Source organism: Sinohyriopsis cumingii, chromosome 5 (assembly GCF_028554795.1).
Source record: "Sinohyriopsis cumingii isolate HCF-2022 chromosome 5, ASM2855479v2, whole genome shotgun sequence".
Taxonomy (NCBI): Eukaryota; Metazoa; Mollusca; class Bivalvia; order Unionida; family Unionidae; genus Sinohyriopsis; species Sinohyriopsis cumingii.
This window is the reverse complement of record NC_142965.1, coordinates 32,256,025-32,280,956: the sequence shown is the minus strand read 5'-3', so window position 1 is coordinate 32,280,956 and position 24,932 is coordinate 32,256,025. Positions and strand designations below refer to the sequence as shown.

At 36.3% G+C, this 24,932-nt stretch overlaps 1 protein-coding gene across 2 annotated transcripts in view; it reads left to right on the top strand.

Annotated features, from left to right (window-relative positions):
• The first annotated feature begins 3,637 nt into the window (after positions 1 to 3,637).
• The window catches only part of LOC149798894 (uncharacterized), a 69,896-nt gene continuing 48,601 nt past the window's right edge, over positions 3,638 to 24,932 (top strand). Inside the window, exons 1-4 of one of the 2 annotated variants that reach the window (XM_089957811.1) lie at positions 3,638 to 3,679; positions 10,320 to 10,502; positions 16,586 to 16,988; positions 21,170 to 21,311. In XM_089957811.1, the coding sequence (XP_089813937.1) occupies positions 16,646 to 16,988; positions 21,170 to 21,311 (485 nt within the window). In that variant the 5' untranslated portion in view covers positions 3,638 to 3,679; positions 10,320 to 10,502; positions 16,586 to 16,645. The remainder of the gene's footprint in view (positions 3,680 to 10,319; positions 10,503 to 16,585; positions 16,989 to 21,169; positions 21,312 to 24,932) is intronic. The other variant, XM_089957812.1, reaches the window with a different exon arrangement.

Below are 24,932 nucleotides of genomic sequence, written 5' to 3'. Positions count from 1 at the left end.
TCCATTTGCCACACGACTAGGTGTCCTAATGTGACGTCATCGCTGTCGACCAATCGCAGCGAGCGTTACATACTGCTTGGGTTCACACCTGGGGCGATTCAATACAACTGAACTCTTTTAGTAACATGAGCTGTGTGGTACTATTCCCTCTGATGAAACAGCCATTCATTCAGGTTGTTAGGGGCTAATTAGTCCTACAACCTGAAGGCTCAATTAAATAGTACTCTGTGAGTACATTAAAGCCTGGGGGATGTGGCTCTAATTCCTTCCCCCAGGAGTAATTAAATAGGTGTCAGTGACACCAGTAACCAGTGGTAAATGTCCCTAGTGGACGAACACCACTATAATTCTAGCTAAAAACAACAAAGTCTGACCATACATTGTCGACTCATCCTCCTACGAAGATGTGCTCAAGACTACCTAAGCTGAACGAAGCCTACGTGAATTTGCATCTTATCAGACAAAGTCTGATACCGAAGCCTGAAGAGATAGAGAATGTCAGAATGTTACAAGTCACTGAAGACCTGATAGAAGAGCTCTTCAGAGAAGAAATTAACAGGGAGAAAGAAGAATGGACGGAGAAGTACAGACTTCAGAAACAGCAGAGAGAACAGAGAGAGCAGCAACAGCAGCAGCAGCAGGAACCTGACAGAGGCTTTGTCGACTGTGGTGTCGACACCAAAGAGTTCTCCTTCTCTTTCCGAAGAAGCGGACCTTATCCTGTGAGAAAGCCTGTCGTCAGAGGAGGCCGCAGTCTTAGATCCTAAAAGATTGTCATAGCTCCTCGTTCACACACATTTAAAAACCCAGCCCTTTTCAGTGCTACCCCATCCTCTAGAAAAGAACTAACAATCCATTGCTTATGATATGTTAGAAAATAATTAGAAATGCGTACATAAGCACATGAATTCTTTATCTTTGCTAAAAAGTGTGTGTATAAGCATTTTTCTTTAAGTGTCTTGTCAAAAAAATTTAAAATAGTGATGGGTAGTAAAAAAGTGAGTGAGTGTTTCTTTTAGGTCCGCGTGTTTTTCGGTAATGACGGCTCCTAGAGGAATTAGCTATGGAGGAGGAGGAGGAAATGAAGTTAACTGAGGGGAAAAAGAAGAAGGAGGAGAAGGAGAAGGATATAATCCTCATGATGAGACCGATTTGCCATATCGAGACCATAATAATAAAGAAACAGCTACCAGTCTTTACAGTACCTGTTACAGAGGACTGGGATTGGGAGTTGGAGCTGGAAGCGCGCTGGCCCCAACACTAAGAGAGGATTGAAGTTTTTTAAAAACAGCCATTTTCTGGGCGTCTAAAAGCTCTAGAAAAGAAACACTATTTAATTTGCCAATGTGTGAATGTGGAGTAGTGTGAGTATAAACACTGACTCCTTTATTAATATCACTGTGTGTGTGTGTGTGTGTGTGTGTGTGTGTGTGTGTGAGCTAACGTACGTTTGTGTGGGTAGTAGATTATTGGGTTTTGCAAGTGCTAACGTACGTTTGTGTGGATAGTAGAGTGTGTGGTTGTTTAAACTTCCCTTCTGTGTGGATGGTATGTTTGGGTTTTGTTTTTGCTTCTCGCGTGTGTGGATATTATATCTGAGTTTGATGTTGCTGCTGCGCGTGTGTGGATAGTAAATTTTGGGTTTGTTTCTGCTTCCAGGCGTGTGTGGATAGTATATTTTGAGTTTGATTTTGCTTAATCGTGTGTGGATAGTATATTATGTGATTGTTTTTTTGTCTCATTACCTATGTGGGGATAGTAGATAATATGAGAAGAGAAAAGTAGGGGATGTTTTCCTTCACGTCCGTGCTTCACAGATAAAAAATCAAGCGTTCGTCATTTGTGCCATTCTACGGAATAAACAAACGAAGATGGTAGCAGTCTCTGATTTGTTCAACAACTTGAAAGACAGTTGGTACTGGATGGTGGATGGAGCTTGTGTAGTGGAAAGGCTTGAACATGAATGGAGGTATCCTGTTACCAAAGACTTTGTGACAAGTCAAGTAACCAACCTTAAGGTAGCTATGGATCTGGTCCAGGGAATAATAGAGGAAGAAGTAAAGAGATTAAGAGGCTTCATTCACCCTCCATATGTAAGAGTGGGAACATTGAAGGAGGCCATTGCTCATGTCACGAGAGTCAGGTGCTTCTTAGAAGATATCTTGGAATGGAGTGAGTGGTCATTTGTAAAGTGGGGAGTAGGTCAGCTCAAGAAAGCAGAAGAACTCATGAGAAGTGTGCTGACCCAAGAAGTCAAAAAGATTAAAGAATGGTGGTCAAAGGAGAGAAAAAAAAGAGAAAACAATAAGAAAAAGAAGAGTTTGAGAGGCTAAATAACAATTGGATCAAAGTCCAGGAGAAGTTCAGAGCTCTAGGCCATCCTGACTGGATGCCAGAGAATGAAGTGAAGAAGAAGAAAGGAATAGTGGGAAAGATAAGGAGCTGGTGAAAAAATGGAAGAAGAAGAAGAAGAATAAGAAGAAGAAACCCAAAGGCCCTTTTCAGGGCCATTCATATGCCTCGAAAAGAAATTGACTTTCTTGCCTAATTTCTTTTTTTTTAAAAAATCTGTTGTCAGTGTTATATCCATCACCCATGTTCAATTTCCCTTGACGCTATACAGTCCCACGATATATTCCCATGTTAAATTCCCCTTGACGCAAAAGCCATAAAAATTTCCCCATGTTAAATTTACATCGACGCCAAAGGGCAAACCCACTATGTTAACATTAAGGTCCCCTTGACGCTGAGTAGTCCCCATACACTACTTACAAAGATCGGAACTGATGGTGCACAACATTGTGTGAATTTTCTTCATCACCAGAATATTTATTGACTTGTTTTGGACGTAATTTCTCTGGAAACGATACAACGGTAGAATGTGGTTTAATAATCATTATGGGTATTTATTTTCTTTAACTCAAAATCACAGTGTCCATAGACGGCAAAACGACAATTATCTGCATCACTGAAAGTCAAGTTTTCATCTCCAAGTTTCCAATCTTGTAAATGCGTCCATGTTTGACATTTCTTTTGGTAATTGTCTGAGTTGTACATGAAGAGGAACGGACCATCCCTAATCATCATTTTCATTTAGTCATAATTATGGAAATAAAATTTTAATTTTGAAAAAATGGTGTTTACTTGTTTTTGGAAGAAATACTTTCTTTGACATACTCGTTTCCTAGAAATTGTTTGTCACTGTCACGTTAAAAAAAAAAAGAAGACAAAAATTCAAACTGAGGTCCATGGACTTGGGAGTGTTTTAATTAATAGTAAGATACGATTTTAAATAGCAATAAATGACTGTCTGGTTAAACATGATTACACTAATAAAAGCTTTGAGTGATTCAGGACACGCACATCCATACTAATTTTCATGATCATTGTCTGTGTTTGAAGTTGTATAAATTTGTAGTTTTATGCTACCACTATTTTATCGTAAAATAACTTAAATGATCTGTACATAAATCACAACTGCGGGGGGAATATATTTGAATAATTTTGTCTGAATACCCGTTAAAGAAAAGTGCATTACAAATTAAATAAATAAATGTGTCTCTGTCTACAGTAAACAGGCAAAAAAAATAAAAAATTCTTACAGCAAATTATCAAAGCCATTACGTCAGTTCCGGTACTTTTGCGAGTGCGTGCGCACCAGCAATATATCGCATAAGAGGTAGGTATACTATAAGAGACAATTTTAGCCCGTAATCCCAAAATCAGATCCATATGAAATTTATATATATATAATATGCCCCTCTCGCTTCATACATCTGTATTTTATTTTATCCATAGCCGCTTTTAATAAAGGAAATTAACAATGAAATAGCCTATGGATTCTTCGTTGTGATACCTATATTCGAGAGTTAGACGTATGTTGGCTTAAAAGCTAGTTATCACTCGTATTGACGAACATTATATATTCAGAATTGTGCACTGCACGCAATATGCCGAAAGGTCGTTGTCGAGACATGTAGTTTGATTTTTGTTTCGAAACATTATATAAATGGTGTGATAGTTCCATTAGGTTCGGTTTATTGTGATATATAATTTCATTTTTATTTAAAATGTTTTGCGAATGTGTATATGTAGCACTGACTTGCTGTCAGAATCGCTGCAGAAAAGGCAGTTTATGCATTTCTTGACCATTTTCTTCACAAAAATGTAGCGCATACACTTTATACATTAATAACACATGAGCTAGTATCAATACTTACAATTTACCTACAAATCGTACAAAGCGGACCCAAGTGGTTCATTGGCCTAAAGCATTCACCATTACAGATCACTGCCATCTCACCTCTGTCTGCATGGGTTCGAGTCTCGGGCTTGGCCAATGTGGGTATGTGAGAAAGCTTGCCAGTAGCTTCTTGTGGGTTGGTGGTTCTTTCCTGGGTTTTTGCTAGTTCTTCCTGCACCATTTATACGGCAGTCATGTATAGCCTATCTTGTGCTGAAAAATGGCATTAAACCCTACAACAACAATATCAACAATAACAATTCATACATGTACTATATAATCCTAGAAGGGAGGACACTTGTCACTCTCTATGACCTTTTTAAGAATAGTGCTGATATTTCAAGCTATGCTTCACATAGAGTAGTTAGTATGGTACCGGTGTTTAGCTCAGATATTCGACTTTCTATGCTTACACAAAGTTTGACTTATGGTCATTCTTTTAAGTAGTACTAGACCATCTTCCCATGCTACCTACTCGACATGGCCATGATTGGGCTATCAGTATGCACAAAACAATATTTGGTCAACCTTTGAGAGGCCAGTATTTTATTCAGCTCTTTGCTAAACATCTTTGCCAAATTTATTAGGATACACAAAATTGAGCTTGAAATATCAGTATTGATTCTTAAAAAGGTCATGTGAGAAGAGTGAGAAGTGTTCTCTCCTGTATGTTTATATAGTACCTGTATGATTTGTAGGTAAACTGTAAACACCAGTATGAGCCCCTGTGATTAATAATAGAGGAATGTTGAAAGTATCAAACCTGCTAGCATTGAAAAAATTCAAGATCATGAGTTGCCCCCAAATCACCTTTAAAAATCAGAAGCAGGGTAGAAAATCAGGAGGTACAAGACAAGTCATCCTTGTCATTTTTCATGGAAAATTCCAGTGGCTTCATGTCGCTATCTTTTTCACACTGTTTGTGCTGGACCTTTGTAATGTGTTTAATAACTCATTAGGCCCCGATCCAGTCTGTAGGCGTGATCCGGTTTCTTCACTCATTGGCCGATCCCGCCTGTAGTCGTGAATTGTTTACTGCATTCAGTGGCTGATCCCATCTCCAGGCGTGATGAATGTGTGTTAGATACAACATCTCTGATTGGTTAGAAATGGTTTATTCCAAGAACTAAACAACTATTAAACCAATCAGAAATGATTTTACTTTCATGTGTGGAAATTTGAATTGTTCAGAAGCAAAAGGCTAAAGTTTGACAGCGGTTTAACTACAAGTGTTCTGTTCATGAAAAATTGTAAATGATGGCGGATGGAAGAGTGATTTTTGATGAGAGCAAAAGTGTGGAGTTTCTCAGGTTTGATCTTGAAATTATTGAGCAAGCTGAGGAAAGATATGTTCAGCAGTTGAATATTTTGTGAGATTTAGATTTGGACATAGAAGTTTCTGAGACTGAATCGTCCGAAGATGATGATGCTGACAGTGATGATGACAGAGTTCGTGTGGATAAACATTGCACATAAGTTTGTAAATACTGTATAAATAAGTTGTGAAAGACTTCGACATAGGGAAAAAATTACATCAATGTGTCGACAAATTCATTTAAAATAAATGGTGAAAATTTCGTGGATTTTGTTTGGATATCAGAAGAGAAATTAAGGTAAGAGTGAATGCATGTGCACGATGTTTTCAAACAGGTAAAAACTATGGGGCAGAAGCAGCTAGACACAGCTTTGTGCTTCTGAGGCATATCAGCAGAGATGCTGAAACAGTGCTGGGGCCGAATGAGTTAATGTCATCTAGACAGATTGTATTGAGATACGATGTGACCATTGTAATGTATTTATTAATAGACAGACTGTATTGAGATATGATGTGACCATTGTAATGTGTTTATTAATAGACAGATTGTATTGAGATATGATGTGACCATTGTAACATGTTTATTAATGTCATCTGGACAGACTGTATTGAGATATGATGTGAGCATGATAGGTCCCTTAAGTTGCTGAACGACTAGAAGCAAACTGCTTCTTCCAATCACACATATATTCTTTTTCTTGGATGATAAAAATTCATCAAATATTTCATTTTCTTCTTCTTTTTTTTTTAATTTAGCTGAGAAACATTTCCATGATTATAATGCTGAGATTTGCTGATAGGGAGTCACCATGTGAGTCAATCACTTTGGTATTGGCAGACAAAATGGGAAATAAGATATTGCTAAGAAACAAACCAGACAAGAAAAATAAAAATGGAAAATGATGGTTCTGTAAAAAAAAAATCCCAAAAAAGTTTTGTTTACTAGGATTTGTAAAATTGGGAGTTTTTCATAACAGTTGGGGAATTGGGAGATAGGTCCAAAAATCATGATTCTTCAGTAGTGTTAGTGTTAAGTAGTGTCTGTTAAGTAGTAGTGATGATGCCTCAGTGCTAGACATCACTATGTAAAATCATAGTGATATAACTGAAAAATTGTTAAAGCTACGTTAAAAATCCAAGTCACGCACATGCTAACACCTATTGCATTTTGAATTTTGTTCAGTTCAGATTTTAGTGCTTTCATAGCTTGCATGAATACAAAATCACATTATTTCATACTCTAAAAAGGTTTGACTGAGTTCAAGATTTTGAAATCATACATGGGTAGAAAATAGTCTGGAACAATAAATGCAATTTAAAATGATCATGGTAAGGAAAAGATACACTGTAATCATTCTTTCTGTCATCATTCCATCTGTTAGACCTTGTTAGTGAACTTACTGTAAGCTGCTTTTTGTGGTTGTGGGTCAACTTCCTTCATGTACCTCTTAACTATTTAACTACCTTCATCTCACTATTAAGAATGTCTCAAAATGCGATCAGAAAAAAAGACAAAAGTAATACAAATGACATATGACATTTGAATGTCAGTTATTTTGTTTTTAAAAAGCATGGGGAAAAGGGCATTTTTGTGATAAGTTGTACTTGAACTGAGCAACCTAGATGGCAAGGGTTGAGCTGTGAACTTGGTTTGTCTTCAATTTTGCTTTTCTTTCAGGAGTTCCAACGAGAATATGCCATACATATTAGATCATTTGAAAAAGTGTCTCAAAAGATATAAAATGTTCTCAGTTGTGCTGTACCTTTTGAGGTCTTTGAATAAGCAGAAATATGACAAACATACACCCATTTGCATAGGAACAAAATGAAATGTTTATTTCAGTGTTTCACTATACTGTATGTATGCATGTTACATTAAACATACAGTCATTGTCGTACAGGTCCAAATTATTTTATGCATTCATTGTATCAGAAACCTCAGTTCAGATGTAGTTAATTCTTGACTGTTATAGAAATGCAAGGTACCAATGAACAATGATGAACTTAAATTTTCTTGTCTTCATATGGTCCACATCTGACAACCAAACTGATATTCTAGTAAAAGGTTGTTCATTGCATACCTTTATATTCTATAAAGTTAAGAAATTGGTTGACTCATGTGGACCATCATAAGTGTCTAAAAATAACATCGATTTTAACACAAAATTTATATTTTATGGGCAGTTGTCATATCATGAGCATATGCCTCTGACATCATATATAATAATTTTTAATTGCATTTTTAAGTTTTTCAAATGTTGATAGTTTTGCCATTATCAAATTAATGAAATTGAGCAGCCTCTATGGCAGCCAGTTCCTTACCAAATTCTAGATCCTGGTCATTATAGTCAATGACCATTCACAGTCTGAAAAGAATGGAACATAATAATTTGCAAGGGATTCACAAAAGATACAAAATTACCTAAATCCTTATTGAGTGAATTATCAAGGACAAATTCATCAAGAGTCAATACAGTGGTGTGTTTATTTCCTTCCTTGAGTCAGTCACATCTAAAGCATTGTTCAGAAGTTTCAAATGTTTTCTTTGCTCGCTGTAAGTGCAATTATTATTAGGGCAGTTATTGAGCATAGCGTGAGGGACGTTATCAATACACCACTCCCTTGATAACTCCCGAACCCACTTATAACATGGGGTCAGTTGTGGATGCAGGCCTGGCCCTAGAGCAAGGCAACCACCTTGGGGCCCTGTGCTCATTGCATGCTGCCTTGGGTCCCACATGCTGCCTTGGGACCCACACATCCAGGCCTGCATAGATGTCGGATTTTTTTAGAAAGTACCAAATAATTGACCCCTATTTATTGATCATGAAATAAATCACGATAAAAATTTGTATCTGAAACCTTGATATAGCTCTTGTTTTATTGTTGAAAAGGGTTGTTATGACCTGGAAATTTGAATCAACATCATGAAATCAACTTTTAATAAGAAGTCATTTATTTTTTAAATAAAATTTCCTTCCAAACTTTCATGGTACACTGTAAAACAAAAAATACAGTTTGCAGCAAAATTTGGATCAATTAAAAATGCCACTAACACCTTTGTGAGGCAGCACTTTAATAAATACATACCAGTTAAAAAAAAAAATTTATCAAGTGAAATGCGTGTTTTATCTTATAGTTCAGTTTTAGTGTAATATCATACATACAGTGTGCCATGTTGTATTCAAATGTGAAATTTGTCAATCTAACGTAACAGCTATGTCCACGAGCATTTCTTTGAGAATCTAATTAAGTGCTGATGGTGTTTTGATACCTAATTTGCATAAGTATTTTTGGTATTGTTGTGCTCAATTAAAAGCTGACCTCCTTATATTACCATTAATTACATCTTTTGTATCAAAGGGGGTGGAATAAATGAAAGATTAAGAGGCATCCAAATCCAACCTGCGTAAGAGCTAGCTGCCGTGGTCGAGTGTCAGGTCATTTCATTTTAAGTGATCAATTGAGCACGGTTACAATTTTTTAAATGACCGTAATCTAATTAAGCTACTACTAGTTAGCATAATCATTAATAAATGTGATCAAAGATAGCAAGACAACCAAGCAAAACGAATACTAGATGAAATAACATTCTGTTTCACAGATACGTTTTATTAATAGTTTTAGAGTTTGTAGTTGATTTGCTATTCCTGAATTGGCACTCAGACATTTCCTCTCAGATGAGAAGCTTCACTTTTACTTGCAATGAAATAATGGCTTCAGTATGCTACTAACAGAGCAATAAAAAGAACCTTTCATTTGATGATGATGTCTATTTCATGAACTAATTCAGAGGTCTCAAACTCAGACCAACCTGAGGGCCGCATGATGTCATTTTCAATGGGCCACCTCTGTTATCTCTAATGACACCACAGGATATGGTTTGGCTGAATGTTTGAGACCCCTGAACTAAATGATTGGCATCTGTTGGGTTTTTTTAAATGAAGAAATCTTGTTTGATTGTGAATTTAAATCAGTAACTAGTCAGTTTCCTTGCTTAGTACAATGTGCAAAGCAGTGAGCACACTGATCAGGGAACCAGACCACTCAACAACAACATAAAGCTGTAATGTTATACTTAAAGTTTTCGCGTACATGTTAAGGGTGTTGAAACAAGCTGGAATAATGTTAATGATTTCTCAGCAGTTGGGCATATTGAACATAAAGGTCATTTTTACATAAAAACAAATAACCTTTTTACAAAAGGCACTTTATTGACACGGTTATTCCCAGCGCGATTTTACAAGTATTCAGCCATTAAATAGACCAGTTTGGCCTCCATGGTTTTTTCGTTGTCAGCAATGCTGGCATGATCACATATTGTTATGGAGGTCCCCTAGTAATTTTCATTTTCGCTTATAGTGCGGTGTATATTTTTGGACCCTGTTGTGCGCAGCTTATTGAGGGAGAGGTGTATTTACAGAAAATAACAACAACAATAACAATGACAACTACAACAACAGTTGTACTAATATAGAATCAAGACTATAATAGCGCCCAAGGAACTGAACTCCATTCTCTACGACCCAGCCCCATCTTACCTTTTGGTAACTAAGTGATTAAAACCAAAATTAAACGTTGGAAGACTTACTATTGCACTCAGCAGTTTCTGTCCAAAAGATATATCTTCATTTCTTGGTTCTGTTTCTTATAATTCTTCTTTGGTGAAATCCTGCTATGTAAATTAGAATCACCTGTCTTTAATACTCAAAGCTGTGCACTGGGTAGTTTTATGTTATATCTTCTGTGGTTTTTTTGCAGGTATTTGCAGTCCATTTTTCAGGATAATCATGAAGAATCTGCTTAACTTAAAAAGTAATATGTGTAAGAGACTGAAATATATATAACATACACCACCAGAAGGCATCCTAGAAGGCCAATCATCTGATTATTGCACACCAGTGGTTGGGCCAAGGAAGCTACAAAGATAACGGCTTCATCTGTGTGAGTAGCATCTTGTGTTATCTTAATTACATACCAAGAAGAGGTAAGAACATGTGACAGTGTATTTGAATTAGGTTGCTGGAGGTTTATTTAACATTACTATTTAAAGGTTACTTGGAAATATAATAGCACTATTGCATTGCATATTGGTTGGTATATAATGTAAGTGGGCTGAAATGATAATGTATCAAACCTCTATAATAAAAGGCCATACGGAGAGTACTGGTATTGAACATCAAGGTCAGGATATGAAAACTGTAGCGGCCATTATTTAGTTGGAGGTGTAACAGGATTCCATTTTTGCCTTTGTTACTAATGATCTTGAAACATGTTATGACTCTATGGTCCTAAACTAAGTAGCAGAAAAGATCAAAAACCAACAAGTTCTGTAAAATTCACCAAATACTTTATTTCATTAATGTACAAAGTGAAAAAAACTGAAAAATCACAAAGAGCCTAAAAGTTCTATCACAGGTCCAAAAGTATAGATTATTCCAGATGAATTCCAGTGGTGCTCTGAATGAATTCAGTCTTGAATGTACTGATAGCCTGGAACTAGTTGTTTTTGTAGGTGTAGGGTTTAACGCCATTTTTCAGCACAAGATAGGCTATACATGGCAGCTATTATAACTGGTGGAGGAAGAACCACTGACCAATGAGAAGCTACTGGCAGGCTTTCTCATATGCCCACATTAGCCAAGCCTTAGACTCAAACCCACGCAGATAGAGGTGAGATGGCAGTGATCTGGAATGGTGAATGCTTTAGGACACTCTGGGTCCTCTCTTGGAACTAGTTTTGGTGTGCTAATAGTCTTGATGTATCACAATGATGTCATCTAAAATGTCTGTAAATGAATTCACAATAATCACAAAATAGTGTTGTTGTTGTAGTAGGGTTGTAGATGGCAGTGATCTGTAACGGAGAGTGTGTTCGGCCACTCGGGTCCCCACAAAATAGTGATTTACTCCTAAAGAGCAGTTTGTAATTCTCTCTTTAAATTAAAACTGAAACTAAAGTCTGATTCCACCAGTAAGATGTTAAAGTAGAAATAATGAATTTCTGTTTACTTCTCACTTATATAAAAACCTAAGACAATATGTTGAGTAAACATTAAGTTGTAAATAAGATCAGGTCTATTGCTAACATTTTAATAAAGAACATGTCAAAACAGCAAGTAGATAAGGAATTCCTCAGAGGAAAACCAGTGTCCAGAACTGAAATCCATGTAAACATGTTTACCTACAAATAATAATAATCTTAATGTATAATTTACAATCATAGACTAAAAGTAGCTATGTAATTGTTTTGTGTGCAGAAACAAGATGTTAGTCAGTAAAGCTGAAATTCCTACCCTCAACTATGAACAAAAGTCAGTCACACAATACAAATTACATATACATGACATGCATAAGAGGACACTCCAAATGACTAGTTATTACTTGAAAGATTTAAGTTGACATTAATTACATCCTCACTTTGCATTTTTATTAGGTAAATATTCTCAGTTGGAGTAATTTAAGTGTACCTGTGATTGTTACATTCCTTGCAAGGATTTTTCTTTCTCATTTGGGAGCATCTGCCTCGGATGCGGGAGGTCGTGGGTTCGATCCCCAGCCAAGTCATACCAAAGACTTACAAAAATGGTACTGACAGCTCCCTCACTTGGCGCTCACCATTAAGAGGTTAATGTTAGGGCTGGTCGGCCTGGTGTCAGGATAATGTGACTGGGTGGGATATCAAGCTACATGTCTGCGGCATGATCCCCCAGTGCTAGACATCACTATAAACTGCCACACTGCAGACATCGTAGCAATATGACAGAAAAATTGTTAAAGCTATGTTAACACATTAACCCCTGGAGGATTTTGTTGTTTTCGCCTGAAATTCAAGTAGGAAACACATTTTGAAAGCTATGTCTGAATACATCCTAATACATTAACTTCCAGGTGATTTTCCAATAACCTAATGCCTAGTTGTGTTAGAAACATCATTTTTCATTAGATATTTGGCTCGCGCTTGAGCAGAAGGGTTAAAGTTGGAGTTCTTTTTCTTCTTTTTTTTTGCTAAACTGACCCATTAGTTTCGTATCGAGACCACTCTTTATTCCAAATGCCCTTCTCATCCTACTTTTTGCAAAGATTCATCTGTCCGTTTGCAGTTCATACCAGTCTGCCTTAGATCTGAGACCAAAAGTCTTAAATCCGGACACAAAATCAGATTCTGACCATGGGCGAATTTTGGGTGGAAAAAAATCGGGTTTAAAAAAAGAAGAGGTTTTTCCCGTTTTTTGTAGTGCAATTAGAACTTCCAGATTATTTGGTATCATTGTGGAACTACAACTGTCTACCTTTCTATAATACCACCCACTTTAGTATATCATACATGACCATGATGCTACAGAGCTTGGCAGTAGGCTACTACCTCCTGCCACATAAACTCATCGCCAGGGGTTAATGTGTTAAAAATCCAAATCACACACACACACACACACTTTCTCATTTGATAACTGGAAGTACCCACTGTTCCACCAGATTATCATGTTAATTCGGTTTATGTTAGCTGGGTTTTCTTTAACCATTTTCTTTTCTTACATATAAATCATAACCATTCCCATGTTAAAGAACAAATATAATGTTTAGCCTACTTACACTTTATCAGTCCGTGGACTATAGATAGTGGGGTATGTCTTCTACCTAACATGTCCATAACAGGATGTTTTCACTGTTATTGATCACATGTCAAAACTATCTCCTCTTTTCCCTGAAAGAATTACTGTAACGAACTCATTTTCAATCCAGCATTCAGAATTATGATCTATACTTGAAATCTAAAGCACATGAAACAACTAACATTAAAAAAGTTATACAGCATGGGTAAAGACTGGAAAATCTAAGAATCTTGAAATTTGGTTTCGGCGCTCTATTTCTGCATGAATGGCATGAACAGTGTCATGTAAATTGAAATTATTCAACAATTTATACTATTTTCTATTTGTTGCTAGGTAAAAATTCCATACATCAATGGTAATTTATCAAGGCTTTCAGGAAACCAAGGTTCTGTTTCAAATAAACATCAGTGGATTTTCCTTCTCTTCATGTGATACATGCCCTTGATGAGCCTCAATTTCCCTGTGATGCTTCCTCTTTTAAATTTTTTTATCAGTCATAACCAATTTGCAGATTAGCTAATGGCTAGACTTGGTTAAACAAACAAGGATTCTTTGCTCAGTTAAATGTATATATGAGCACCTGTAATTGTTCAGTAAATAAAGGATGCCCTTTGCTGATTTGACGGTGTTTAAATTGGTGACAATGCATATACTGTATAATGAAAGTAATCAAAGCTTTCCCAGATTATTGAGTTAGTGCTATCGAATCATTAATGCATTATAATCATAATTACTGCTGCTTCATTATGCATGATTTAGACTAGGGCATTTCAGTGTCTGTAGACAGTTTCTAAAGAGCACGAAAAAGTACTTTGACTCATAAAAATGAGTCAGCAAAATCTGTTATTTTGGGCAACAGATTTGCAATGAAAATTACATGAATGCTAATAAAAGGTATTTTAAAAAAAATCTAGATGAAAGTGAAAACACAAGTGAAGACAACAAGGAAAACTCAAACAAACTCTGAATGTATATTGAACACTCATTCCATTTCAACCATGGTGAATGATGAGAATTAAAATGGTTTGAGAACTTGGAAAACAATGTGTGAGAAACAGTTCTTATTGTTGAAAAAAGTTGAATCAGATGGTACATCTAAAGCAATTTGTAACTGATGTAAGACTGCTTTAATGCAAATCTTTTCACTTGAAATGAAAACACTAATTTACATCTGTCATTATTTTGGCATTATGAATTTAAACCAGAACGTTTAATTGTCACTGAGGGTTGCATTGCTATGAAGAAAGAAAGAAAAAACAAGATAGTCTGGTTTACTGTTGAGAAAACTCAAAATATAGTGCAAAAACTTGCGACCAAAAAGCAGCTTAGTTCCATACAGTGAAAATGAAAGTTAATCAGACTCATGTAGGAATGTCATTTACTTGAAGACTTTATTTATTGGAATGCCATACATACATTGGCTGTCAGGTCAAAGAACAAGAAAAAGGAAAGAAATTAATTAATTTGAAAGACGAGTTCACAGATGGCAGAGTGCAATGTGGTATAAAAATTGTTTTGGACATTGACCAAAACTAGTTTCTCTCCAACATGATTTTATGAGGTTGAAAATTTAATCTAGATAAGTAATAAAGTACTGATAATCTAGTTTTGATTTATCTTTTTTATTCTTACATTCTTTTGAAAGTTAGGGACTCACAAGCCAGGGACTCACAGAAATAGGCTGGAGACTGTTGAGTTCCATGAGTGAAGGGTCCAGTACTCCTCATCCTGTCTGTTGAAACCACTGTTTCACACATGTGTAACAAGCAAGAAAGTTGACATGCGTCTCGTTCATCCGCCAGTCAAGAAAAAAGCATGCTTGTATGACATTGGGCAGTTGTAAACAGCCAGCATATAGACGTCACAATCTGAATACTGCTTGATGTAACAATGTCATCTATTTTCCATTTGCTGCCTAATTTTCATAAGATTCCAAGACGTAACATTCTGACACCAAACCAGTTCCAAAATTAAACAAGTGCTGGAAATGGTATTGATGCTTTATTTTTATGATTTGTATCAAGAATTAAGTTAACAAGTGTATTCTTCTTCAAGGTCAAATGCAGTAAGGAACATGCGAGGTTGGCATAATAATGTAGCTTATTTTGGGATGTAACACTTAGAATATGAATTTCACATTCAAGTTATAGTAAAAAATAATTAGATAATCTATTTTTATGTTGGATTTCTGCCCGATTTTTAAGCTTCGTAGTTATGCTTTCTGAATGTTTGCTTTCTTAATGGATGAAATGGGCATTATGATGTCATAGTAGTGCTCCTGAATATTTACAGTCACTATTCCAGTATAGGCTACCTGGTAATACTCCCCACCTGCATTCCATGTCTACCAAACAGTATTAGATTCCCAAACCAAATATTTTAAGGAGTTATTTTAAAAAAAGTTTCCAATACTCTGGAACTCTGCTCTGGAATAGTATTCCAGTTGAGATCTAAGAAATGCCCTTCTCTATTTCCTTCTTCCAAACCCAATATATCCAGTGGCTTTAGAGATGCAGCTAAAATAAATAAATTCCTTTTTATGAGGGCCTCGAGGTAGATTAGTTCTTAGCTAATTGTGTTACCCTCTTTAAATAAGGTCATTATTATTATTATTATTATTATTGTTATTATTATTATTATTATTATTGCAGACACAAAACATGGGAATATCATTAACAGTTTGCTTCACAATTTTAGTTTTTAAATTTGTTTTACTTGTGGTCAGTTAATTGGATATCTTTCTGGTCAGTTAATTAGATATATTTGTGGTCAGTTAATTAGATATCTTTGTTATTTCTTGGATGTTTATAAGTGGGTAGGACCATTATGTTGTAGAAAATTTGATCACTAGAAGTTCTGGTTACATCTAAAAAAAAAATTATAATTTATTGTAATATTTTAAAATACTAGTTCTGTTACCAAAATGGTACTGAGTTCCAGGTCATGGGATCCTTAGTTTATGGTCCTTTGAGTTCTGGTTTAAAAATTTGATAGTTTACCTTTAGTTACTGGTGTGCCAGTTTTGCATTGATAAATTTTGTTCCATGATATAAAAAGTACAAATATTCCAAACCCAAGTGATAAAAGTGACTGTCTTGGTAGCTATGACTACCATTTCTACTCCCCCATAGCTCAAGACCAACTGCCAACTGAACAGACCCAGATCTGCTGGCACATTATGTGCTGGCAGACCTGAGTCTATGATGTTTGTTGGAAGTAGTAAACAGAACAAACAAGATAGACCCAGATATGCAGGCATATTATTGCTACAGCAGATCAGGATCTTTGTTTACAGTTTTCCTCAACTTATAAGCGAAGACTGATGGTCATACTTGTAGTACCTAGTCATTGGTGGCTGAAATGTATGCTTGTTTTTCTGGGTATCATTTACGATTACCATTTTTTGTTATTCAGGATGAAGAATACAAAACAATGTGATGAACACAGAGTCAAAGTTTGGCAGGGTGTGAAGTTATGAAGAAGGTGATATTTCCCTGTGAGCACAGTTCCTGGGCTTTCATCAAGGAACAGCTTTGGTCACTACGGGAACTGAGCCTTCAGGATGGCTGTGATCTCCAGCAACTGGCTGAGATGCACCATGTGGCCTATGATGTCATGCATGCCAGTGGTGATTATGTGGAAAACAGCAATGGAAACAGCATTATGTATGGCCTGATGAAATTCCTTAGTAAACACGCCTCCATAGAAGAAAGGGAGTTATTCCTGAAGTCTACTTTCCCTGGGGTCATTGACTTGGCCCTTAAAATCAAGGATCTGATACCATCTGATGGTGTGGATTGCAGTGTTCAGCAACAAGGTAGGAAGTATGCTGTATAATGTTGACTTATGTTGCATGCTGCCTTTCTTTGCTTTTTTCAGCTATTAGTTTCTTTACTGTTTTGATCTAAACATTATATAGAAAATTCACATTTTGAATCTCCAAAGAAATCCATCCTTTTATATTTTAAAATCATGAGTACTTATTCTCCATGGAGATATGTGTTTTGATTAAATCAACACCAATGTAACCCAGAAATAAAAATTAGAATTGCATCTTATAGGACAGGGCCTGAAATTTTGCTTTTGACTCACTGGTTCATTACCAGTAGGGCCCTGCACTGTCCATGTCTGTATAAGCCAAGGACTCATCCAACAGCTTAGTCTGACATGCTAATATTTACTACAGTGCAGTATCACATGAAAGACAAGGAAAATAACAAAAGAATGTGCAAACTGAAAATTCAGACAACTACTTCATTGCTTATTGTGGCCTAGTGGTTAGAGCATCTGCCTTGGATGTGGGAGGTCATGGGTTCGATCCTTGGCCGAGTCATACCAAAGACTTCCAAAAATGGTACTAATAGCTGCCTCGCTTGGCACTCAGCATTAAGAGGTTAGTGTTAGCACTGGTCGGCCTGGTGTCAGGATAATGACTGGGTGGAACATCATGCTACATGTCTGATGCCCCAATGCTAGACATCACTATAAACTGCCACACTGCAGACATTGTATCAGTATGACTGAAAAATTGTTAAAGCTATGCTAAAAATCCAAATCACACACACACAGTCATAGCTTTTTAAATCATATCAGTATTTTACTAACCATAACATTTTAAATTTTCTGAACCACATATTGTGCCTTAGATTGGTGGATCATTCTTGAATCAAAGTACCATAAATACTAACTAAACTAAAAGTCTAAACGTTTTCAGCTCTATATGCAAAACATCAAACACCAAAAAAATAGAACACATTTGCAGTTTAAAGCTTAATGCAAAACATCAAACACCAAATAAATAGAACACATTTGCAGTTTTCAGCTCTATATGCAAAACATCAAACACCAAAAAAATAGAACACATTTGCAGTTCAATGCTCAAACAGATGGGGGGAAAAGAACCATGAAAGCACATGTATATGCTGTCAGTTGCCCCAAAAGTGACAATTCACACTGCATATTGCTCAGCCTCAGCTGAGTCCTGCTTTGGTGTTGGGAGTGAATGTGTCATGTGCCATGTTTTCTCAGCAGAAATGCAACGGTCTCATACAAACCGAAATCAAGATGTTCTGTTTGCTGACATGGTGAATAACAGATTGTGAAAATTCTTTTTGGTCAAGGAGGTCCTCAGGTCAGTCTTCACACAACACACAGTCAACACTATTAGATGGAGTTACGTTGTAGAGGTATTCAGTCAACATCCTCCCTCTCAGGACTAAGCCTCATACATCAACAAGAGGGTTGGCCCTTGGGACCTGACATGCAGTTTTAGTGTTTGAGTCATTGTCTGACATTCTAATAGGCAAGCACCTGTGACAGATTCATACAGCAGGTGCTTTAAATCTTCGTCACTCTGAGGCAGTTGGAAATGCCATGCTGTTTGATTTGTTCCTTCAATTTTGAAAATCTGTCTTGAATATACATGACAGCATTGTACTGTTTAACAGTTCTTGCCTTTTATTACAATTCTGAAAAGTAACAGGTTCACATAATTCTCTCATTGTAACATTGCCAGAAATCCTTAGCTATTGGTATGCTGTTGCAGAAATACTTTCATATTCACATTTCTACCAGAGATGGTCTTCTGAGCACTTAAAGGTAACTGTACTAAGCACTTCTTTACCAAGTTTGGCAACTATATAATTAGGAGATATTTAGTCTGAAAAGCCCTGTACAGAAAGGTCAGCTAAATATTCAAGCAGAAAATACAAACTGCTCAAAAATGTTGTAGGTGTTAAGCCCTTGAGATAGCCTTTAACTTGATTTGCATCATCACCATGGTTGTCAGCAGCAGATGCATACTGAAGATGTGCAAAAACTGCCTCAAGTGTTTTCCTTGCTAGTCACCAAACCTGTTTGATGGATCTAAAATGTGCCACATCAGTTTCAATGACAATCGCTACTATTTTCATTTCATTCTGCCATTTGGGTGAGAAATGGTAAAACCCAAATATTTCCTTCATGTTATACTGAAATACTGGCATAAATTATGACTTACTTGCATGTACTGTAGCAAGTTTTGCTTGCATTGTGTAGTGATGATATATAGTACATTATCATATAACTTTGCACTTTGCCGACATTTGATCCCAAATTCATAGATAGTGCATCAGAATTTGGACAAATAAGTGATGACTCCCAAACTCTGGTTCCAAAGAATCCAATCTAATTCCACTACTTTTTATAGCAACCTTGATTGCAGCTTAAACACCATCAACTGTGACACTAGCCACTGGAATAAATAGATATAATTCTGATGATGGGCATCTTGTCTGCAGGCAATATATACCTTACATACACTACTTTTTACTCATGAATGGCCCAGTCAATGCTACTATCAATAAGTTGTTGTTGTTGTAGGGTTTAATGCCATTTTTCAGCACACGATAGGCTATACATGGCAGCCAGTATTAATGGTGGAGGAAGAACCCGGGAAAACCCCAGAAAGAACCACCGACCTACGAGAAGCTACTGGCAAGCTTTCTCACATACCCACATTGGCTGAATCCGAGACTCACTATCAATAAGAGTGATGAGGAACTAAAACCCTAGTATCTCTTTTGGTATTGGTGCCTTAAGGAACAGACTATGGAGTTGATGAAAGATTATATCTGTGAGTTTTTTTATTTAATTTTGTCCCAGAGATAAACCATTTTTCTGGCTAAATGTTACAAGCTGATGCAAAATCAGATAAACATTTTCCAATCTAAATCACCCAATATGCTTTGCTGAGAAAACATTCAAGCCTTTTCTTATGCTCTATACCAGTGGTTCCCAGACTTTTTCATGCCACCATCCCCTTGGTTATCCTAAGAGCCCCCTACCTTACCCCATAAAAAGCATTCAGCATTAGCGCCCTGCTCATTTTCCCACCACCCACTTTGGGAACCACTGCTCTACACCCAACTTTTTAAAGGCTTGGGCAGTTGGAATCAGGATGGTGGAGGGGATAGGTTTGATTTACTAGCAATAACCATCCTAATGCAAGTAATATGCTTTTTTCTTGTTTCATGTGATATCAGTGGGTTAGTTCTAAAATTGGCTGTGCCTTTGAATAGGGCAGTCTAATAATTTGCTGACTCAGCGTATGCCTTTCATGCTGAATAAAATATAAGAGGCCTCTTTCCATCATGCTAAGCCCATGGCCAAGTCATTTTCATGAGATATGTTTATTGTTTTGTTAATTTGTGTCCTTCTTGAACCTGGGATATTTGAGGTCCTGCTGTGCAAGACATCTTGTAGTGGACTAATTCCGTGTGTTTTATTTTTGCCCCCTTCCAGTAGAAATACATAAACAGATTCTTATTCCTCCATCTACAGTATGGGAATTCTGATGATGCTTTGTGTTAGCTATGGTTGAGAACAAACGATTGATGAGATTAGGAGTCATTGTGATCAGCTGATAATGTGGGGGATGTATGGTGCATGCTGCCTTTACCTATCACTGCCATCTTTTAGCCTCTCACCATGTGGGTTCAAGTCTCAGAGTATTGGAGAAAGCTTGCCTTTAGCTTCCTCTTGATTGGTGACTCCTACCAAGGTTTCCCTGGGTTCTTCCTCCACCAGTTATACTGTATTTCCTTACTTCATTTTGAGATCCTGAATCATGTAACCATTTGAATACTTGGTATAAAAGGACAATTTTATACATTCAAATGATTTTGACTGGGTGGGGATCATCCCTACCAATAGGGAAGCAGGCCCTTGGTGATAACTTGGACATTATTGAGGTTCCCGTTTTGCAACTGCATGCAGCTGACTAATGGGGTGAGTTGACTTCACTCTGCTGCCAGAATAAAGACAGTGCTGTGGTGGGAAGATATGGAAAAGCCAGTAAAGGGAGGTCAGCATTTAGAATGATCAAAACAAGTGCTTAGTAGACATTACTCATTAAAAATAATATAAATTTTTGTAGCAATTCTTATTTGTCAACCATGCCACATTAATTTTTTTCTTCAAACGTTTTCAGTTCAATAATTGATCTATATTTATTTTCAGAGAACAGCATTGTTTTAAATCGGCAGCAGATTGCCTCAGTTTTGGCTTGTGGTTTCCTTTGTCTCTTCCCAGATAAAGACCGTGGTCGTGGTCAAAAGCTCGACACAATCAACTTCACCCAGTTCTTCACGTTTCTGTCATCGTGAGTACAATCTACTAAGATCTGCTTGAATGATTTTCTTCTGTATAGAATTGAATCTATCTGTGGAAGAATTTCTGAGAGCATGATTTTTCAAAAATTGTCTTAATATCAGCACAAATATTGCAATACTGAATTATAGTGCTCAGTAGGATTTTGAAAATGCAAGTTCCAAGCCACATCCCTCCAACAGCAATCAGTGTATAAGAAACTGTCTGCAGATTTTTAAAACAGGTAGTCCAGCACAAGAAACTGAAGGTCCTGGAAGCAAGGACTCCCACCATAGGGAGCTCTGAATTTGTTTTTTATGCCCAACATATGGCAAACATGTTATTTATGATGATGTCCATTTGTCCAGCCATCATTTCATCTATTTCTGCACAAAATCTGGAGTTGTTAAGCATCTGCAGTTACTAAACTTAGTAGATAACTTGGACTTGGGGTAAGAAAGAACAATATTGATTTGGTGTTCAAAAGGTCAAAGGTCATTGTTTCAATGATTCAGAAGGAAAATGGTTTCTTCATAATAACACCAATCTTTGTGGACAGCATGCACTTGGGGTAAGGAAGATACCCATTGACCTTGTGGTCATAAGTGCAAAGGTCAAGGTCACTGGGGAAAATAATTTTTTTTGTGCAATGCCATTAGTTCTATATCACATACCCAAACTTGACTTTGTGGGTAGGTTGAACTTGAGGTTAAAAAGAAGCCAATAGAATTAGGGTTTAAAATATCAAAGGTCAGGGTCACCGTGACTGTCTGCAGAAAAATGGTACATGCAAAAGAACATTAGTTTTACTTAACTTGATCTGACCAAACCTTGGATGGCTTGCATTTAAGATAAGGAATATGCATGCAAATTTTGGGGTCAGTAGCTCAAGAATACTGCAACTGAAGAAAGAAACATGGTTATTAGTATTTATATTATTTCACCAAACCAAACTTTGTGGACAACTTTAACAAGGCATAAGGAAGATATTATAGATTTCAGGATTAAAAGGTCAAGGTCACTGTGACTTCAAAGAGAGAAATTAGTACTTATTTGCAGTGTAACAGTACACAGGTAGATATTACAGTACCAATGGTAACAGCAAATTAAAAGACAATTCAGTGTCAGATAAAAAAGACATTATAATAGCAGATTAAAAGGCACTACAATAGCCAAAAAAAGATGGAATGACATCAAATTAAACTACAACACGGTAGTAGAAAATAGACAATGTGCAGATGCACATTTATTTTTAAAGTATGAACATATGTAACACATCACAAAAAGGATTACACTTAATAATTTAAATATGAAATAGGACTATTGTATTGTTTAAAAGCCAGCACAATGTCAGTTATTACAGCTGATTAAAAGAAAAGACAGAAGTTTATCGTATGCAGCTAAAGGTGCTTATTGGATAATAAAAGTGACATTGGGAGAAATGAGGGTACTAAAGTTAAAATAAGAGATGGTGCTTACGTAAAATAGGTGTTACGGTAGCAGGATTTAAGTCTGATGATCTCAGTGAAGAAGGTAGCCCTATATCTGCCTTCATTCATTCCCCATCAGAAGACTCAGTTAAATTATCCATGAAACATCATTCTCATAAGATTATGCTGGATCTGAAGTGGTCAGTGACTAGTTTAAAAAAGTACTTGTCTTAGCATATTTACTTCACTGTGCTGATTCTTGTAATAGACAAGTCCATCATAAATTGTCATGCATACATGTTCTGATTGAATCTGTACAACTTGTTTAGTGATTAATTTCTTCACTGTCACAGTACTGGTTCCTCATGCAGTTACAGAGCTAATGGCTGCGTCACAACATACCATTATATTAGAACCAATCATAGGACATATGAACATGACATTTTTCCAGTTTTATACTCCAAAAAATACAATATGAGAAGAATAAAACATTTTTAGGTAACATTAAATAAAATATTGTAGTATTCCCACATTGGCACAGCATAGAGAAAACACTGTCACTTATTTCTTGAGTCAAGACTATTGTATTTTTTAGTAAGAGACATCTAGTGTAGATGACATATTGACCATACAGTGTTATGACTGATGTGTTCATAATTCGGGACATCTAATTTAGATGACACAGTGACCATACAATGTCATGATTATGGTGTTTATTACTACGGACATCTAATGTAGGTGACACACAGTGATCATACAATGTCATGATTGTGGTGTTTATAACTATGGACATCTGATGTAGATGACACACAGTGATCATACAATGTCATGATTGTGGTGTTTATAACTAGGGACATCTAATGAAGATGACACATAGTGATCATACAGTGTCATGATTGTGTTGTTTTATAATTAAGGGCATCAAGTGTAGATGACACACAGTCATCATACAATGTTATGATTGTGGTGTTTATAACTAGGGACATCTAATGTAGATGACACACAGTGATCATACAGTGACATGATTGTGGTGTTTATAACTAGGGTCATCTAATATACCGTATTTACCATATATGTTGGGACACTGTATTTGTTGGGACACCATAAATTAATTTTAAAAGTAATTTTTTTGTGGACTGTATGTTATGGGACATTTTATTTTTTTCGAGTCGTAAGTTGTGGGACACCATTTAAATCATTAGAAAATTACATGTCAGAAATTGCACTCCAACTGAAATTTTATTTTAAAAAATATAAAACTGTATACTTGACATAAAAATCTTCAATCCACTGTAGCAGCATCTCATCAACACAACCCTTCTCCTGCACACGTACGATCTATTCTTTTGATACGTGAATATATGTTTAGCTTTCTCATACCGTGAAAAAATGTTAGAGACAACACAACACCTGAAGCGGAAACTGCAAGGACAAAAGTCAGATGTTTTCAAATCTGCACTAGTCTTGCTAATTCTCACACTTTTGACACCCATCTTATAGTCAGTCCATCCTAATTCTCACACTTTTGACACCCATCTTATAGTCAGTCCATCCAGGAATGCGATCAAAGTACACTAGAGTTTTATCCATGTTAATGATCATATTGTCGGCGAAATGATCTATTATCATGTGATTTTATTTTGCTCCAAATCTTCTAGATGATGCTGGGTTATCAATGTTCGCGCACGAAGCATTACATTGTAAACTTTAAAAAACTGTTCTATTGTTTCACTTTATTTTAAAAAATGTCGTGAATACTGGTGAAAAGAAACCCAAGTTAGCTTCCATATCTCAGCCGTCTATGTTTATTCGAAGCCAAAATATAAAAAATCAGCACACATAAAAGAATCCAAGTCGGCTTCTGAGGTCAGCTTGCTTTGCAATAAAATAATCCTTGTATTCATAGCCTTTAAAAAAAAATCGGCTTACGAGTCCAAAGTTGGCTTCCGACGTCAGCTTGCTTTGTGATAAAAATAACCTTTGTCTTTGATGTCCTGTCGGTAAGTTCAAAGAAGAAGTTTACTGTTGGCTGCCAGCTGTGTTTATTTACCACCAAGGTTTCTATGTGCTTGGCATTTTTTGTAGTAATTATTACAAAGGTGCACTGATGTCTGCGGATAAATAGTAATGATACTTTTGTAACCCGCGCCGGTGAAAAGATTTTCACTTGCACTCAAGTGCATGTGTTTCTAAATAATTATTTT